The sequence below is a fragment of the Charadrius vociferus genome, unplaced genomic scaffold (genome assembly GCF_000708025.1).
Source record: "Charadrius vociferus isolate BGI_N301 unplaced genomic scaffold, ASM70802v2 scaffold104, whole genome shotgun sequence".
Classification (NCBI taxonomy): Eukaryota; Metazoa; Chordata; class Aves; order Charadriiformes; family Charadriidae; genus Charadrius; species Charadrius vociferus.
Window position 1 is genome coordinate 3,082,970 of NW_009648255.1, and position 20,766 is coordinate 3,103,735.

At 46.2% G+C, this 20,766-nt stretch overlaps 1 protein-coding gene across 1 annotated transcript in view; it reads right to left on the reverse strand.

Moving 5' to 3' along the window:
- Window positions 1-20,766, reverse strand: part of PPM1L (protein phosphatase, Mg2+/Mn2+ dependent, 1L) — a 98,121-nt gene that overhangs the window by 8,650 nt on the left and 68,705 nt on the right. Inside the window, exon 2 of the mRNA XM_009884415.1 lies at window positions 16,147-16,321. Within this exon, the coding sequence (XP_009882717.1) occupies window positions 16,147-16,321 (175 nt within the window). The remainder of the gene's footprint in view (window positions 1-16,146; window positions 16,322-20,766) is intronic.

A 20,766-nucleotide genomic window follows, 5' to 3' on the forward strand; every position in this document is an offset into this window, starting at 1 on the left:
AGCCCCTGGAGATCTCCTGTTTTCTGTCTGGCAGCACAAAATCCTGCGGATGCCTGGCTGCCAATCCCCGCTGGTGGGGCAGCTCAGGATGAGGACCAGAGCTCTTGGGCTCCGGGTGGCCCAAGCTGGCTGAAATTCCCCCAGTGTCCTCGTTTCATCCTAATCCATTAGCAAAAGCGCAGTTAATCTCCCCAGGTGCTCACCATGTCGCTTCTTTCTCCCTCTTTGCCGAGTTTTCCTTCTGTTTTCCAAGTTTCTCACACCCCACAGGTTTGAGGCCATCAGCACGTGTAACCTCTTCCCTTCCCCTTTCCCCCCATCGCTCTCTTCGACTCTGAACTTCGGCCCATCCCTTGGTGAGGGGTCGCCCCTCCACCCTGCCCTCACCTCAGGCTCTTGGACAGCAGAAGTCCCTGGCCAAGGCTCTTCCTCCTGAACGGGTCCTTCCCACATGACCTTCTCACTGCTTTTCCCAGTCCTCCCCCACCTTTTCTGTGGCTCTTCGCACAGAGTGTCTTTCTCAGACAAAACTGAGAAACGAGACTTCCCCCTCCCACATTTCGACCACTGCTTCCCCATTTGCACAACACGTGTGGAGGCTGCTCGTGTGCTGCCTCCCATCAACCCGTCTTCCTTCTCTAGTGATTTGATTTTAACATTTTTTATTTGTTATCGCCTCATCTCTATGCTTCTCTGGCTCTTTTCTTTTGCAGTGCATCTTTGTAATGCCCCTCTCTAAAAAAACGCCATTACCCTTGGATGATTTTTATGGCTACTGCTGCTTTCCCATCTCGCCTCCAGGCTCACTGAAGATGCCTTTTGCAGTCACTGCCGAAGGTTCTCCTTCCCTCCAGCTCCACCCTACGCCTCCTCCAACATGGCCTCTGCCCCAGCCCTGCCATCCAAATGGCTTTTGCCGAGACCGTAACGGTGTTTTCCAGCTGCGCAGACAGTGAGCTTTTCTCATCCCTCCTACTTGCCTCCAGCACAGCTGGCTCAGTGCTCCTTCTCGGCTGATGAGATACTTTTCGTCTTCCCCTTTGCTGCTCTAATCACCAGCACCTCTGAGGACCTCTCCTCTCCTCTCCTCTCCTCTCCTCTCCTCTCCTCTCCTCTCCTCTCCTCTCCTCTCCTCTCCTCTCCTCTCCTCTCCTCTCCTCTCCTCTCCTCTCCTCTCCTCTCCTCTCCTCTCCTCTCCTCTCCTCTCCTCTCCTCTCCTCTCCTCTCCTCTCCTCTCCTCTCCTCTCCTCTCCTCTCCTCTCCTCTCCTCTCCTCTCCTCTCCTCTCCTCTCCTCTCCATGGAGACCAACACTGTCCTCTTAGCGTTTGGCCTAAATCCATTAAACCCCAGAGGGCTAAAAGTGACATTGATTCCCGCACAGGTAGGGCTTGTGACAGTTCTTGTATTAAACAGAACTCTGCGCTATAGGAAATTAGTTTAATCTCATCTCTGGAAACAAAGCAAAGTGTCAAGAGAAAGAACTAACCCAAGCGTAATCAATATTAATTTTTAGAGAGAGACTGAGAGACATGCAAAGAGACCAGAGAACAACAAGGCAGTGACTGGAGGCGCTCAAAACTTCACAGGTGAAAGATGCGCAGCCTTCCAGATGGTCTGCAGAAGGAGGAGGTGGGCTGCGCCAGCTGGGACCACCGTGAAGCTGCAGGGAAAAAGATCCCCCATAACCTTAATCGGAAAGGGGATATGCCGGGTGCCCGGACCTGCACCATGCCGGGATGGACACAGCTTTCGCAGTCTGCGTTCCGTAGGGTCAAACATAGAGCTGGGGAAAATGTCTGTGCAAACAGCCCGAGCCCTGCACTGACGGCGTCTTTGCAAATAGCAGCAGGTTTGAAGCCGCCGCATCCCTCACCCGGGTACTGAACAATGGGATAACAGCTCCCACCAGTCCTGCCTTACCGGTGACTCCCAGTCGGATGGAGGTACGTTATATCAACCCACACAACCGCTTCTTGGTCAGTCTGGATGCCCTTTCACAAACTGATGGCGTACAACAGCACTCCTGTGATGCCGGACGGCCGCAGAGGTGAGGGCTATCGTACCCTTTGAGCAGAAATGCATTCAGAGCGACTGCAGGTCAAGAAATTCGGTACTGACTTGGCTGGACTGATTAAAAAACAAACAAAACCCAACTCAAAAAACGCCTTCCCACGCCTTTTTCAACCGTGCTCAAGCTTGGATTCACACAGTAAGTAAGCAAGAACTAGTATTTTCAAGTTTCAGTAATCTCCAGAAGGATACAGAATTACTCAGAACAGTGCAAAAAGTGGGATAAAAAAAAATATTCATATTTACTCTCCACTAGCGACTCACATTGCATGCAGCTTCTTTCTCATTTACAGACCACGCATTGCCACTTGCCTTACAGGGACTTTAAATCCTAAACAGTAAGAGTGCAGTAGTTTTCAGGGCAGATATCTGACGTTTTTATCATTAATATAGCTGTCCTCTGTGCCCATCTGCCTCAGCTCCTCCTGTCAAGACCAGCCATGTGTCTCCTAAATTTCTATTTTACATGCCCTGCACACACCCCGCAGGCAATGCAAATACAACTTTGATTATAGCCTGTGGAATAGGCAAGACTGAGAAGAACACCGTAAGTATATGGGGGAGGGTACGGGAGTCTCTTGCTTCTCGGTCGCCAGGAATAGGGATAAAAAGTGGTGGGGAGGGAGGGGAGGTGGTGTGAGACCGCCAACATCATGAAATGCCACCTCTGCGTGCCCTCAAAATGACCCACCAATTCTAATCCCAAGCCATAAAAATAAATCTAATTATCCACTGCTTATCTATAAGATAAGCGGCGATAAAACCACGCAGCAAACATTCACGTTTCCTTCGCAGCAGGGCAGCGAGGGGAACCGCAGGGGCTGAAGCCATTTCCTCGCTCTGATGCTCCCCAAAGCACCATGTCTGCGCGGGAAAACGGGGACAAACCAGGTACTGAACAACAGTTCTCCCAACTGAAAAAAATGATCCCGACAACCCATAATCATCTGCAAATTCCGGTGGCATCACTGTAAAACCTTTTTCCGGGACGGACCTTCTTCTGGGATGGACCTTTTTCTGGATGACAACGATGTGCGCGCCTCCTGCTTGGCTGGTTTCTAATCCAAGGCGTCGTTTATCACGTGCATTTCCAATGACATCAAACCTTCATCAAAGATTTTGTGAAAGGCCGAGCTAATTGTGCCCATTAGCACTTCTTCGTCCTTTACTCCTTTATAGGTTACGGAAATGTTTAAATAGCTACACGCTTTCTTTTAGCAGAAGCTATGCAGATTAGAGAAAACGCTATTATAATCTCCAAAATACACAATTTTGGCGCATTACTGGGCTAACCACCTGCGAAGGAAATAAACTGCTGAGTGCTCACAATACCTTTCAAAAATACATGTGCATTTTTAAAGTACCCACCTCCTTTTTCCTCAAATGCCTCGCAGGGTAGATGGGACCGAATAGCCCACGCGTCACCCAGGCGCTCCTCCCTGAATCCCCGCCGTCTGGTTATTTCCTACACATCAGCTGCACCTGCCCCTTCTTTCAGTTACTAAAATTCTTCCGCAAAAGTCAGTTCTGTAAAGCATGAACCTAAAAATGTCCATTCTGAAAATTCAAGGGCTCATAATTCCTTAATCATCTCAACATAATGTGTTCCCCCCCCCTCCAAAATGAAAAGAACCCCTTCTTTTAAAATAAATTAAAAGAAACATCAGATTCTTAGGAATATATAGAAATTATTTCAACTCTTTCTAAGATCGTAGCTTCGTTCCCACCGCGAAACAATTCCTACCTGGCTGTATGCAGTACTATTTTAAGATTTCATATTTGAAACAGAGAACCATATTGTATTTCTATTCAGATCGATCCTATTTCCCTGTCTAATCAATGAATACGTATATATAACTCAATGCTGTTCATCATTGAGATATTATATTCATCATACACAGTGATTTGGGATATACTTACAGACTAACAGATTCGTCTAGATGAAGCTACATAAAAAATACCTAAAGGTGTCTTCCAGGCAGGAAAACAAGAGCTGGAAGGAAGTTTTGTGCATCAGGTAACAAAAGTTAATTACTGAAAAACGGAAACCCTTTTGGGCAGCCTCTCCATCTTCCAGACTGCTCTGACACTGCCTCATCAATACCGCGGCGGAACCGAGGAGCGCTCCCACCTTTGCGCTGTCCTAGCACCGCGTGATTAATTTCTTGTCTTTATGAAAAATAATCTTAATACAAAGGGAATCTCCACTGCAGTTCAAGTGTGGGTTTCTTGGCATCCCTCACATGTTTAGCTTCACCGGAGCACCCCACTCAGCCATTTCATACACTACAAGTAAAAATATGTTGAAAATCATTTATTTGGGTTTTTTTCTGGTTAGAAATGTCTGTATTTCACCTGCCTAAAGTGCAGAAAAACACATGTGCACCCTCCTTTGCAGATGGGCTGAGGCCATTAAACCTCCCGTGCGGCCTTGCAGCAATACGACAAGAAAAGATGCCTACACTAAGGTCCGTACACGAGAGGAAAAGAAATCTCTTGCTGATGCTTCCCTGTGAGCCTTCATTACCCACAGGCTGAAACACGGTCTGTGTGGTCAGTGCGACTCAAGCATTTGCACACGAGCTGCAAAGTCTGAATTCTTCTGATTGTAAGAAGATTGTTACTGCTTTCACACAGGAATTACACATAGTTTGCACACTCTGCCCCGTTCCAATCTGTTACTGAACATGTTTTCCCCAATTCCCAGACTTAGAATTATCATAGAATGGTTTGGGTTGGAAAGCACCTTGAAAATCATCCAGTGCCACCCCCTGCCCTGGGCAGGGCCACCTCCCCCCAGCCCAGGTTGCTCCAAGCCCCGTCCAACCTGGCCTTGAACACCTCCAGGGATGGGGCAGCCACAGCTTCTCGGGGCAACCTGCCCCAGGGGATCACCACCCGCATAGGGAAAAATTCCTTCCTAATATCTCATCTCAATCTCCCCTCTGTCAGTGTCAAACCGTTCCCCCTCGTCCCACGGCTCCCCTCCCTGACCCAGAGTCCCTTCCCAGCTCTCCTGGAGCCCCTTTAGGCACTGGAAGGGGCTCTGAGGTCTCCCTGGAGACGTTACTTCTACAGGAGAACTAAAACTTAGGAGCAATTTGATGTAATCTGTCTCCTTTGAACTGGAGGCATCCCTAGGAGATCCGAGTGCCTCTGACCCACAGCAGTAACTAGTCTGGCTTCATTTAACTCAGCAACTGTGCTGAGCGATCTCACAACAAAGCGGTGGGATTTCCATCGGGTCGACTGGCCGGCAGAGGAGGAGCCAGACGATACCATGACCCTTCCAAGCCCAGCAAAATACCCGCCTCTGGCAACAAAAGCTGCTCACGTGAATCTAGGCTGTTCAGGAAGAAGCTGTCCATTTTTCATTGGGAAAGATAAGGGTGTTCCCTCAAAACAACAATACCTTAATTTTCCTAAGAGCGAGCTGGATAAAAGTTTAAAACCAAAAGCTACTAAAAGTTTTATAGTGAGATATGTGTAGTCTGCTTTGTTAAGATTTGTCCCAAATTCTATGGTCCGTAAGACAGATCTTCTCTGGATCTGTTAGAAATCTCTTACAGCTTTATGGAAATACATCAAAACTCAATGCATAACACAGTCTGCAGAAATGACAACACAAAAAACCCCAAAAGAAACACGAAAGGGATTCCATCCCTTTAGCAATTTCAGACAAATAAACCCCTTCACGATCCCAGTGCCCAAGATATTAAAGATGTTACGTTAATGACATTAACTGGCTTTGAGGGAGTTAGTTCGGTACCTACATTTCCATCAAAGCAGCAGTTTGCCGGTAGCGGCACAGGGACAGCCGATGCTCGGTGATTTTAAGCCTCGGCAATAAGGTCAGCAACGCTGCTGCCCCACACACTGTCCCATGAGGCCGCGTAAGAGCATGACCGACCTTATCTACTCAGAAAATGCTATGCTAGATGCTCAACAGGCTTTTATTAGCAACATACGGCTGTAACGAAGCCTGTAATCACATGGAAAAAGGAGGAGCAAAATGAAAATCCCACTTGGAAAAAAAAACAAAACACCAAAATAATTAAAAACATCCAATTTGTGGTGAGTCTTGTGACATCTCTGGCTGTATCCCAGTCCTGCCTAAAGGATCAAGGCTGCAAAATTTCATTTGAACCCCAGGAATTGACCTGCACTTCCCTGAGGTGCCCGAGCCGTAAATACCAGACTGAAAGCAGCAGCTCTAACTACGGTGTCAGCGGGTAGGCGCTGCGCTGAACTCAAGATGTGTAATTAGCAAATTCTTCACAACCAGAGTAACTAACGGCTAGCTTAGAGATGCTGCGCACATCTCCGCATCACTCAGCCTTAACGGGGCTGTTCGGAAATCCCCGTTGCGGCTGGCAATCATGTCCGACAAATGGGTTTGACCGCGACTGCGTTAGCCCTCGGCTCCTGGGCTCGCGTCTCACGAAGGACTAACGCCCGTCGGCAGCAGGACCGTCTATCGGGCTGCAGCTAATTTTGCTGAGGACTACTAAATATCTCCCCAGCTGGCCCCGAGGCACTCGCACGAGGGATCGCTCACCTTAACTCCTGAACTAATAAGGAACTTCTTGGTTTACAGGCAGAGCTGTACGGCAAGGCGGTATTTAAGAGTTATTTATTCAGTGCCCAAGGTGTATCGCCAAATTACAAGTACAAACGTGTATCCTGTCCAAAGGCATTGCGACCGGACTATCTATCTCCTGCACTGGCAGTAGGATCAAGAGGAGGAGGAAAAAAAGGGTGAGGAGTGATAATGCACCAGAATTACACACAATTGAGGAGGTTTGTGACTTAACTCAAGAGCCTCACTCTGTCCCCATCCTCTCCGTTATCCAGCACACAAAATTCGCCGATGCAGATTTTACCGAGCTGTGAATTGAGGCTGGCTGGGCTGAGCAAGGGTGGCAGCTTAAATCGAGCTGGTAACTTTTCCCCTTTCCAGGTTAATCAAACTCAGGGGCTAATCATCTCCCCACACCCAGCCAAAAGTCACCTCTGACCGTACTTCTTCCCTTCTATATTTTCCTGTTGTATCTTTCAGTTCTCTGTATCAAACCCTACTTTGCAAACGCAAAACCTCCCTATCTGCAGAACGTCCATTTTTGGGGGGCAGAGTTGTCACCTCGGAAATCATCCTCCCGGCACGCGGCTGAGTGAAAACAGCCCAGTTTTGGGGGAACTTTTATATGAGCTCAGCAAATCCAACCGGCAGACGGAGCCCAGGTGAACACCTTTCCAAAGATACGCCCAAGCCGCTGGCAGCCACCGGCTGCAGCCCGTAATCCCAGAGCCGCCTGGAAAAGATGCACAGGGAGGAAAGAAAAAGCAGCGATATTGCCAAAACTCAGCAACTGCCACCGTTAGAAAGGTATTATAGCACAAGGGAAAGGCAGTTTTTGCTTGTTTATGACCAACTTCTTTACCTTAATGGGTTGTTACAGATTATGGATAGGGTTTTTTAAGAAAGCTTCACTCGCGAACAGAAAGCCTCCTTTTGTTCCTGCTCCCTTTTCCTCCTACATCTCCCCATGTATAATTCAAACACTGGGAAATAATGGAAAAGGCTAACAGTGATCGATTGTGGCGTGCAATGCAGTTGTGCATGCAAAGCAGGGCTTAGCACGAGCCGAACGCCGCCGCAAACGGGGAGAGCGCAAGGACAGATGACACAAAGATGCGGGCAAGAGCAGAAGCGGTCTCCAGCAACGCAGCAGCGCCCTCAGATCATAAATCCCCCTGCATGTGCGTGTTCTTGACGTTATTACAATGTATTTCCTTCTCAGTGGTTTTCCTATTAAAATGTTTTCAAAAGAAGGCAAATATTAGCTTTTCATACGCGTTATGGCAAAACTAGGAGCAGCGAGACTGAAGACACTCATTTCAATACCGAAATTTAGCAATTGTGGGTGTAATGAAGGGTTTTGCAAAGGTGTAGCTGGTGATGATCTCGTGCCGCTCCACCCTGCTATAGCAATGCTGGTTATGCTTGTCAGGGTAACGATGCAGGAAAATTCAATAAGGATCTCCAAACGGTCTGTCAGGTCTGTAGGCAGAACAAACTTTGCTGCCTTCACTGCTATTCACAGGACCCTTCAGGCATTACCTCTGCATCCACCAGCAGGGGATAAACCTCCGCCGAGACGGATGGCGTTCTTCCAGAGGCCTGGAACAGGTACTGTCTTTGCCTACACTGAATTTCCAGCAAGCTGTGTCTTCAAATGCTATCTCAGTCTGATAGCTTTTTAATAAATAGTAAAAAAAATAAGATAAATCCATGCTCAAGTCCATCTACTCGTGCAACACACGTCTGAAATTGAGGACGACCACTACAGTACTGACAGCGACCATCTCAACCAATGGTACCCATCAACTGTTTTCAAATGAAATCTAACACAAACTAATGCAAAATAAACATCTAATAGTGGCTTTCGCTCTCCAGAGTTTACATAGATTTTAAGTCTTTCATTAGGCCAAAGATACATACAGGGAAGATGGCAATCAGGTGGTGATCATGGAATCATAGAACGGTTTAGGTTGGAAGGGACATTAAAGCTCATCTAGTTCCACCCCCCTGCCCTGGGCAGGGCCACCTCCCCCCAGCCCAGGTTGCTCCAAGCCCCGTCCAACCTGGCCTTGAACACCTCCAGGGATGGGGCAGCCACAGCTTCTCAGGGCAACCTGCCCCAGGGGATCACCACCCTCAGAGTGAAAAATTTCTCCCTAATTTCTCATCTAAATCTCCCCTCTTCCAGTTTGAAGCCATTCCCCCTCGTCCTATCACTACATGCCTTTGTAAAAAGTCCCTCTCCAGCTTTCTTGTAGGCCCTCTTCAGATACTGGAAGGGGCTCTGAGGTCTCCCCTTTTTCGCCTTCTCTTCTCCAGGCTGAACCCCCCCAACTCTCCCAGCCTGTCCTCCCAGCAGAGGGGCTCCAGCCCTCCCAGCATCTCCGGCGCCTCCTCTGGCCCCGCTCCAACAGCTCCGTGTCCTAATGATAATGCAGTATCGCTGAAAAAACCCTTTTAAAAGCACTATTGCAATGGGGAGGAGCAATTCTTCCCGACTGCAGGAGACATCAAACCACTCCTCCCCTGGGCACAAACCTGAACTGACTCCATCACAATTTCTTACTGAATTAAGGAAGCACCTAAAAATAAGTTTGTGCGTTCCAGACTTAATCAATAAGAACGCAGAAAGGAAACGGACAGTCAGTAATAATTAGTGTTGAAACCATTAAATGGTATAAAAAACATTTTCTATTACACTTCCGAATCTCAGCACTCCGCAGGGCTGTGTGGGTTTCTTCTCTTTCTGCAGGACTTTGGTAATAGTAGGAACTTTTAATTATTTTTTTAAATTGCTACAAATGTATAAATAGAAAAGCGAAGAGTGTACTCTTCACTGGCATTTATACAGTAAGACTGTTCTTATGGTTAAGAACACAACACGTCACGTGATTAATAAAAAAATCCCTAACTTAGTGACAGAGCCCTGGAGAGTCACCGTTGCACCTGCACTGCACAGAGGTTTCACCAAATATACGAAAGAGGCATTTTTAGTTTTACCAAATGTATAAATATATTTAGCAAATACCCCAAACCGAGTATTGTTAGCGTTTACGTCGGTTCTGAAAAATCAACTGCTGGCTGGCAAATTTAAATAGCTAAATACCTACTTCACAAATTGATGAGGATGTGAAGAATATGTCACAGGCAAGTAGGCACCTGCTATTTCTGCTCTGAGCTTTTGCTGAAAGGTTATAATTATATGAATAATAAAAACTTATTTTAATGGAGCAAAAGAATACAACATGCTTGGGCTGGCTTAAATATATGTCTGTTGTTTACCAACGTTGCCAATATTTTAGAAAGCTGGAAGACCACAACATAGGAAATTAGAGTCGCGTGGTTTGCATCGAAGCTACACCCTGAAATGTAATTTAAATGGTTTTATGTGCACAACTCCAGAGCGGCTCAGGCTGGCGCTCAGCTCCCAACTAGAGCTGCCTGCCTGTATTTTACCTGTGAGCAAAAGCTAACTCACAGCCAAGGGGAAAGAGCGGGCACGTTCAGGATATGACTCTTCACATACTAAAGTAGATGCTTAAAAGAAACCTATGAATCACACTAGAAATGCTCATTTCTTTCCGATGGCTATCGAAGAGCTCTAGGAAAGTTGCCCAGCATTGGATGGCTATAATGCAGAGTTGAGAGGTAACAGAGACAAATTCTACCCTCGGTGACTGCTCCGTGACTTCTGCGGTACGTACTGGTCCTCTGCAGGAAAACAGAGCACTGGCTCGAGGTGACCAACCTTAACATGTAGCTTTAATGTGTAAAAGAAAGTAAAAGTGTTGGGTGTAAAGCAGAGATTAAAGAAATTCAGCAGTAATCACCTGGCTATTTAGAGTAAAACTTCCCACTGTATTATTTGGAAAATGCACAACGCCGAGTTGTTTGAGATCACGTTCTGGAGACCAAAGACCTAAAAATCAGTTAAAAACCCGAACCTGAGCTGGAGGTAAAGCCACCACACGCGGTGGCCTGCAGGCCACTCTGCTTTTCTCCTTGTCAGGAGCCTCTGGCACAGCAATAAATGTCGCCCGACGCATTTGAGCGCTGTTGGTTACACATCTGCTGCGGCGAGGTGGTTGTGACACACCAGAAAATAAACGTACTGGATTGCCACACCCCTGCCAAGGGCTGTTCAACACGGCACACAAAAAAGGATTTTCCCCAGCAAAGCATTTGTTATCCTAAATTATAGGATATATTTCTGGTGCAATTTGACTGCTTTAATTTTCTCATTTTCTCCTCGTAGTCACTATCTCAGAGGGAAACCACCTGCCTGCGCTGCCCGAAAGGGAGCACTGCAATTCAAACAGGGGCAGCATCGGCCCCTCGATGATTAAAGTTAACCTTTTCCCAGCGCGACCGCAGTAGCGTGGACGTTTGCGTGAAGCAGAGGGATTTGCCAGCCTCTTGGGCTGAACTTTAATCCTGGATATTTTTGCTTTTTGGTACTTTTGCCAGAAATAGCAAATGCTCACTGGACTGGATCTATGCCGGGTTGCGGTCCTGCAGTTGGAATGAAGGTCTGAGCCTCGGATTTACGCTCGGAGATGGTCTTCACAGCTGCAGCTACTAGAGAAACCAGACCCAGCCTTCCGCAAGGCACAGAAATACAGGCTGAATACGAGGAGTTGATTTAATTCCTTATCCATTCACAGAACCCTAGAATTGCAGAACAGTCAGGGTTGGAAGGGCCCTCTGGAGCTCCCCCAGTGCCACCCCCCGCCAGAGCAGGGGCACCTCCAGCAGTGGCACAGGACGGCGTCCAGGCGGGTTTGGGATGGCTCCAGAGGGGGAGACTCCCCCACCTCTCTGGGCAGCCTGTGCCACTGCTCTGCCGCCCTCACAGCAGAGAAGGTCCTCCTCAGGTTGAGATAGAGCTTCCAATGGTCACGTTTGGACCTGTTCCCTCTTGTCCTGTCACTGGGCACCACTGACAAAAGACTGTTCCCATCCCCCTGGCACCTCCCTTTGAGAATTTATGAGCATTGAGAAGATCCCTTCTCAGTCTTCTTATCTCTAGACTAAAAAGACCAAACTCCCTCAGCTGTTCCTCATCAGAAAGGTGCTCCAGTCCCCTCAGCATCTCCGTAGCCCTTTGCTGGACCGTCTCCAGCAGATCCCTGTCCTTCTTGACCCGGGGAGCCCCAAACTGGACACAGTGCTCCAGATGTGGCCTCCCCGGGGCAGAGCAGAGGGGGAGGATGACCTCCCTTGACCTGCTGGCCACACTCTGCTTGATGCCCCCCAGGATGCCATTGGCCTTCTTGGCCACCAGGGCACATTAATTACATACCAAATCGTGCCAGGAGCGAGGACTGGAGGATGACGCTTCACCTGCTTTCACGATGCTTCACCATGCGACGTTCGGGGCGAGCGCAGCACCTGGGCACGGTTGGGGAAGGCGGAGTACAAACCCCCATCTCACCCAGAGGCGAAGTGCAATATGTTGTAGCGCTAACGGCCACATTTTATCTCAGCAGAAAATACACTCTGTTGCTAAAATCAGAGTATTCAGGCAATTTGGAACGTGGACTGCTAGCATAAAAACCTCACTTTAAGGAAGATTACAGTACTGAGAGCGAGCGTCTCAAGCAGTGGTGCACATCAACCGAATCTAAAGGTTTTTAAATGAAATCTAACGCAAACTGCACCTGCAGGGTCCAGCTTTTGGTCCCCCTTGGGAGGACAGACGGAGGAGCAGCCACCCGCCCTCCTCGCAGGCGGCTCCAGGAGACACGGGGCACCCCGGCAAATATTAGCTACGAAAACATGTTTGGGGCTGACATGTGGCTCTGATGCTGTGCCTAAATATCAATATCTTTCATGACGGCTTCACGGCAGGGAAAAATGAAATTCATCTTTTTTTTTTTTTGTCGCGCAATAATGAAACTCAATTTCTACAGGGCTCTGGGGGAGAGGGGCCATCCATTAAAGAAAAACCTATTGATTACAGGAGAAAAACACCACCAGAATCTCCTAGCAGGCTTCAGCGACCTGCCACACCAGAGTTCAATGCCAAAAGGCCTTTAAATATCCCGAACTTGTATTTAGACGGAGCAGTCACCGACCAACCCAGATGTTTAGAGATACTATAAATCGAAGGAATAGGATTAACATCCAAGAAAGCTTCAGCGAGAAAAAATATTCTTGCGCAAAATTAACCCAGCCTTAGCTAGTCAAGAATGCCACTTTTTAAACTAAGGGATTTAAAGATTATGAGAGGATTTGTACCCATCTGTCACTTCTGGCCTGCTTTCATTTTATAAAGCTTCCTTAGTCAAACTTCACTAAAAATCTTGTCAACATTTGACTATTTTTAGACGGACTCATTTTATTCGGTAGCTCTGATATCCTGATTTCCTAAAGGGAAAGATTTACAAAAAGAGGCATTAGGATGTCAAGTCCATCGGAGCTGCACGTTATTAACACTGCATGCTGCTAGAAAGGCCAAATTAACATGCAAAATCATACCAGAAGCCCAAGCCATTTTAGTGTAATTCTGTTTTATTCCGGAAAATGGATGCAGCTGAATTCCAGCCGCTTTGGAAGACATCTCTGGGGCAATGGGAGGTAGCTGGGGGTGAGCACTCTGCGAACACTTGGAAAATGGCCCTTCCAAGAGAAACGGGAAAGGTTTCCTGGATGGAAAAGGTCTCCTCCCTTGCCGTGGAAGTGCTCCCCTACACGTGGCACTCTGCTACAGTCAGCTACTGACCCCTCGTATCACGTACCTTAAACATCTGACTTTCTAGTTTCCCTGGCCAACATGCACCAGAACTCCAACTGCTCGTGATTACAGAAATTAAACCCTCGACGGTACTCTCCGGGATGAGTTTTGTTGACGTCTCACATAGTCTCCCGCCAGACAAAGTTGTATTTTCCCCCTTACGTCACAATCGCTTTTATTTTCACCGTTTTGAGTTTTAAAGATTGCTTTCTTCATTTTGTATGTACCACCAGCAGCTCCATCTTCTCACTCAATTGACATCGGTAGGGAAAAACAGCAATAAAAGAAAACTGTCACCACCACTCAGCTCAGGCGCTGAATAGCTGGAGCGCTTGGGATCACGAACAGCTGCTGCAATTATATTTAGCTGCCCGTTTTCTGTGCTTTGCTCACAATCAGATCTTACTTCAAGAGCAGGTAGCATCATTTCTGCTTTTGTAGTAAACAAGTGACATGATTAGAATGACGAGCGGGCTCCATCTCCATGTTTTAATCTCTAAAGGTCCCTACCTGATTGGGAAGCTGATAGTCTGGCTTTTTATTTACAGCAAGCTGCGCTCACTCTCCCCTCCGAATGCGTGTATACGCTGGGACTTTTCTGAACCGGTTATTTATGTAGCTTCTCATTTCCACATGATTGTTTTATTGCATGATATAAAGCCCCAAATGTGTGTTTCAAGCAGTTTCAATCTTTATTTTCTCTGTACAAACACGCAGTTTTCCATGAAGGAAAATGCTTGCTTTTTCTTCTGGCAGGAGTCAGTAATTTCTTCCACTGCATTTTTTCCTTCCTAACAAACTTTTATCAATCAAAATTACTGGAGAGATGAAGTGACCAAACCAGGGAGAAAGATTTACATGATTCATTGGGCTGGGAAGTTCTGCATTAAAAAAGATAAACAGGAGCAAGAGGAAGCAACAACTTTTGAAGCTTATTTTTTAGGCATCATTAAAAACAGGCCGTATGTGATGAAACAAATACCCCACGACCTCACTTTAACTCTGGTGTCCTTCGAGAACTCGTATGACTCCTTAAATACGTGACACGTAGTCTGCAAACAGTACTGTACGGGGCTCAGGAGCATTCAAGATCAAAGCAGTTTAAGAGAATCAGGCTTATTTACTGGGTGAGCGCGTGAATATAATTGATAAAGTAATAGAGCATTGTAATTACTTGAAGTTACTAAAGCTCACAGCCCTGTAAGTACCCAGAACGCGCAGTCTGCAAATGGCATTTTAAGTTGCTCGAGCTCCTTTGAGATCAAAGTAGCTTAAGAGAATCGTATTGCTGGTGAGTGGGAGTCTGAGTAGGAGTCTGAACAAAGTTGATAAGTAGTTTGAGCATTTTAAGTACTTCAGGGCACTGTTGCGTGAGTACAAAGTAATAGGACAAAACAACACCGGGTTGTCGGTGCTCGGTTTCCCCGAGCTGGGCTAGTGACGAGAAAATCAGAAGATGGTGATTTTAGCAGAGTGCCATCTAACCAGGTCCAACGAAAGCAGGGATCCACTCAGGATGGTGTCTGCCAAACACTCTCTAAATGGGACGAAAAACCCAGTTAGGAGGTCTAGGTTTCTGCCTAAAACAGCTGGAAGGAAAGTCCGGAGCTGAGATCAGTTCTCCAAGGGCACCACCGTGCCAGGTACGGTCAGGGGAGTAACAGAACAAGAAAGTGCCACCAGGGATTAAGGAAAACCCAAAACCGAGAAGATACTAAGTATAAGCTCTCTTTTCTTACTGCTGCCCGAGGCTGGTTGGTAGGGCTGCGGGTGAAAGGAGATGGCGTGTTGCAGCCATCCAGTGAACCGGAGAAACAGAGCGGTGTCTTCACTACTACTCGTTCGGGGAGCGCAGTGAGCCGGGCATGCACACACCTGGGGTGGGAAACGCAGGGCTTGGCCGTACGGACCGCCGGACGCCCTGCCAGTCCACTCACTGCCGTGAAGACTAATTCAGCAGTAAAATAACGAACTGTTCTTTCTGTTTGATTCTTTCTTTACAAGGTTGCATAGTTCATTTTAATTTATCAAAACACCGAGAAACTTGGTAAGATTGAGGGGGGGCAAATAGCAGATATTGGTGGCTATTTTGGACGATCAGCAAAAAACATCCACAGCTTCTCTTTTTTTCTCTGTAATTGTAAAGACCGCCATGCATGAGGACAACTCTGTGAAGCACCCAAAAGCTGGAAGACATTTCTAAAACAAAATGCTAGTAAAAAGTATTAGCTCTAACTAAGAAAACCTCCAAATTATTGAGACATAAATATCAAAACTGAAGACCCCTGTATTTGCACCATTAAAATTACTCCAACACGACAAATTATCTGGTTTTGACTACCCACATGTATCACGTCACATTTAAAAAGCAGATTCTGTGACTATCCAGTACACTCTTAGCTAAGTGAGCTCCCACAATAAGTTAGCAGTGAAGGAGAAACCAGCAGAAACCAGGTCGCACCACTGGCAGAGACGATAAAGAGGCACAGCTAGATCAATCAACATCAGTGCATTACCAAGGACAAAGTGCTGTTAGAAAAATAACTGTCCTTTCAGCTAGTTAGTATTCAATCACCGAAGTGGAAAATTGTCTACCTCAACTTGATTTTAGGAGAAAGAAGTGTTTCACTGAGTCACCTCATACCTTTGAGGACCAAGTTCAATCTGCCAGCACAAGCACTAGTGTTCGGGAGGAAGACTGAAAGTGAGCAATTTTTTTGTCAGTAAAATGTAACTTAGAAAGAAACACAAATATACCTGCTTCATCATAGGATACAGTCAATTTTTCCAGCATTTCTCGATCAATCGATAAGATCTGCTGTTCCAGGATGGTTTGGTAAGACAGCACGCTATTCTCCTTGTCCTTCTCATAGTCTTGAAGATGTTGTTTTAGGACTTCAGGCAGACGGGACTTCACATATTCTGCTGCGGACTATGTAGAAAAGAGGCAAAGGTTTAATTAATACATTTTCTTTTGAAAAGCTTTATGCATATCCATAGCATTTTTTTTTTTCTAAATGTAAAGCATTCTCAAATGTAACTCCTCACAATGAAACACTCTTAATGCTACTAACTCCATGGTGCAAAATCCATAGGTTGTTTCTCTGCCAAAACGACCCCTGCCTGCCCAAAACTTCCAGGGAGTTGGGGATATAATGGACCAAATTCCTGAGCTGAGGCATAACCCGCTCTTCAGTGCGGAGTTTATGGCAGTGCAGAAAGAGTTACCCATGCTGGACTGGACACGTACCACAATAGCTCAACTTCTTCATCGTTAACATATTTTGAAACTAGAACTATGAAATATATTTTCTTTATTCTAAATTTTAAAGTACGAAGCGACAGAGTGGAATCGCTTCACCTGCAATTGACACACAGCCAGGCTCAGACAGGGAGACAGAAACAAACCTTTAACAGTGTTAAAAAATGACATGCATACATGCATCCACACACAGAAAATTCTTTTAAAGTTTTTTCCCTGACTGCTCCAGGCCATAAGGAGACAGAAATTAACACAAGGTGGCATGGTTGTACCGACGTTACGGAGCCTTGCGCAAAAACGTCAATGGCAGTAACCAGTAAGAGCATCTGCCCCTGGAGAGGTGCGGGTCGCCCAGGATCCCTGCCACCACGGGAACGGCTCTCTCCCTCGGGGGCTTGGGCTCAGACTCCTCGGTGGGATCCAAACAAAAACCAGCTTCTGGTTTTTAAGCATTAGCATCCCCCTCTGGTGAGTATTACACTCCCGCTGCAGGAGGGAATAGAAAGACCCTCTTTCTGGCATGGGTTTGGGGGTTTATTTTTTGGCTTTCCATCTCTGATATAAACATAACGGGAAAAGGAAGATGTAGCAAAGGCTGCTGCCCAGCGCTCCGGCTTTCCTGCCAACATCAAGACAAAAGAGAAAAATAAATTATAACAAGGTTGTATTATTTCAGGCCTGGAACTGACCAGAAGTTACCTCTACTCAGCAACAGGCTCTTCCTGGGTTTATATTTAGTTTTCCAAAGTCAATTGCGTATTAAATTGCAACCTTAAAATATCACTGAAGTTGTGTTCAATTTTTCTGCAAGCTAAGCCATGTGAGACGAATGAAATTATTCTAGGAAAACTAAACCAACTCTCCATATAAGTACAGCATATTTAATGTTACATTTTAATAATGGTTTTCTTCCAAGGGAAGGCCAAAAGATACACTGTACACTAATCATTTTAGTCCAAGTTCAGGCATTTGTGTTTAATGTTTCCTTTGAGAAGAGGTTTTACTCCGAAGGGAGGGGGGGATTTTGTGCTCTCCCTAACACAGCAATTCTAAAGATCAGAAAACAAAAGAAGAATTTATACATATTCATTTTCTGAAATACGTCTCATGCCAGCCAAGAGAATATTTGTGTATTACTGGCTGTAAACGTGCAAGAAAAAATGCCCATCCTGTCCCAAAGATCTTGTAGCCCAAGTTAAAGCCAAGAGGCTGGAAACCCGTTGGGAGCCCCGGCCGTGGTCGGCGCGAGGGACAGCCGTCGCCCGCCACGCGCAGCCCAATCGCCAAGTTTCTCCACAGGCATCGAGCTGAGGATTACACCGATTTCAAGAATGATCTCACAAGTGGGTTTTTTCCCCCCCTTGGTGAGAAGCAAAACCCAACGCTCTTGCTTAGTCCACTGCCTTTCACATTACGTCTCGATGTCATTAAAGATTTAAACCGTAAAGCAACGACGGAACCGATACAAACTCCTCTCCTTTTCTAGCAAGAAAGGTGATCAGCCACATCTGAGTAATTACATCCCTAGCTGCACTGCAGCGGTGAGACTAATAGTACCATATTCTATTCACTACAAAAGTAATTTTATCTTGGTTTTTAAAAGTCACTTCCAGTACCTGGAATATTAAAAAAGAAAAAGCGTGAGGGTGTGAGTGCATGTGTTTATGCACATGCTTGGTATCAAAGAATCACAGAATGGTTTGGGTTGGAAGGGACGTTGAAGACCATCTCGTTCCACCCCCCTGCCCTGGGCAGGGCCACCTCCCCCCAGCCCAGGTTGCTCCAAGCCCCGTCCAACCTGGCCTTGAACACCTCCAGGGATGGGGCAGCCACAGCCTCTCGGGGCAACCTGCCCCAGGGGCTCACCACCGCACAGGGGAGAATTTCCTCCTGATATCTAAGTCACCTTCTGCAGGCTGCCAGAGCTCAACACATCCCATAGCTTTTAAAATTCAGGTTTTCACCAAAGCAAACACAGTGACCTTGCGTATTTCTGGCACTTGAAACGCTCAAGCAGGTCTCACTAAGTTGTGTTAGCATCAGATGAACACCGGGCAGTGGAAAACCCTCTCCAAGCGGTGACGCCCTGGGAATCCGCCTGCTGTTGGCCCCACGGTGGGGTTGGGGAGGAGGAGCAGGACGGCAGAGCATTAGCGCCAGCTCCTGAATTACACAGCTCTCCAGGCAAATCCTTGCACGCAGAGAAGATACACCTCCACAGGCACACGTGTAAACATGCAAGAAGTGACCCGAGTACTGTATGACAAAATGTGTTAATTAAGACAGCAAGCGTTAAGCAGCTCCACGACCCCGTGAAAAACGAGGACGGCGAACAAGAGCTATGGCAAGATCAGCACACTGGCACATAAAGCAACTGAAAGATCTAATTAGCTGGAACAGCCATTATTTATAAACACAGATTTCCAGTTTAAAAAATGGAAGATGGAGACTTTATTGCCTCAGACCCACACTCCGCACCGACTCCCATGATTTACAGGGAGAGGAGGGAAACCACAAATTTATGATCTTAATATTCTTGAGATAATTCATTCTGCCTGCCCAGCTACTGCAAACATCCAGAGATGACGGGAAAATACCGGATCCATTTTCGAGTGTGGTATTGCTGCTGTTAGCAAGCACACCAATGAAGGATTTAAAAAACCATCAAGATGCCTCCATGGCATCTTGCTGCCTCTCCTTTCCACGCATGTTCCCCTCCCCTTCAAAGATACATGGGTTACTACAAGAAGTTTCCTTCTTCAGAGATGATACACCGTGAGGTGCCGGGCAAGAACAGAGATCACCTTATGAAAAAGAGGAATTTCAACTTTATTCACCTCCTGGTTTACCTCAGGGAAAGAAGTTTTTAAGTAGGATCAAGTGAGTTTGACAAATAAAAGCCTGAGGTGGGTACAAACAGGTGAACAAGGGTGTAAACACAGTGTTGGCCACGATAACCTCACGGGAAGTAAACAAACATAATGAAGAGCAAAGTGGGATTGATCTGTGGACCCTATTAGACATCTCTACAAGGACTGTGGAGGACACAGAAGGAGCTGGAAGGAAATTAGTGCAGTATCAAAACTATAATATAATTGGGTGATAAGAGAGGCTTGGTAAATAATTCACAAGACTGTTAATACGGATGACAAAACTTACTGAGAAAGAAGGCAATGGAAATAAATAAAGAGAGTAGTTGTTCTTCTAGGTCCAATCTGCAAAAGGGAGACAGACCTGCTGAAAGTCATCACGTAACGAAGTGAAGCAGAGGGCACTACCGTACTGCAGGTCCATCAGGTGCCAAACAACAAAGACAGGTTGGGTTTTCTTTTAACCAGGAACTGGAATAATGAACCAGAGGACAAGATGTAATGGAATATTACGAGTATGTTATAGGAAATACGTATGTCCAACATCCTTGGAGTGTGTTGGTGATGACAGTAGCGAAGACGCCGGTTTGGGTATGGGATGCTCAAGCACTGAGAAGCCCCCTAGGATAAGGAAGGCAAAGACAGCTTGCATGAAGGTGGCAATTAAACAACAGTTCATGGTTCTTCAGGAGGAAAATGGGAAAACAACATAATACAGACAAAGGATTTTAAAGGAAGGACACTTACAGATCTCTGAGGCTTGACAGTACAAAAGGACCAACAGCTGCAAGTGAAAGGAGAAAAGAAGGTATGGGGAGCAAACATTGCCTTAGAGAAATGATGCAAGTGAAAAATACCCCAATGCAGAAAAAATAGGAACGAACCTGGCTATGTCATACGCAGCTCAGTGATCTCAAATTCAAGGACACATGCACATAGTCAGGCTACCACGTGAGTATAAAAGAATAACAAATGCTGAGAAACAAATGGAGACTAAAGTAAAAAAAATGACTTAGAGCTAGCAAAGGTAGCAAGAAAAGGTTCTACGAGTCCATTTGTAATAAGAAAAAAACCAGGCAAAATGTTGCTCTACTGCTCAGCGGAGTAGAAAAGCTATTGACAGATGATGCCATAAAAGCTGAAGCATTCAATGTCTTTTTTTTTTTTTGCTACAGTCCTCACTACCTTTACCTTGCTGCATTCAACTGGCAGCTAATATCAGAGGGAAATAACCCAAATCTTCAT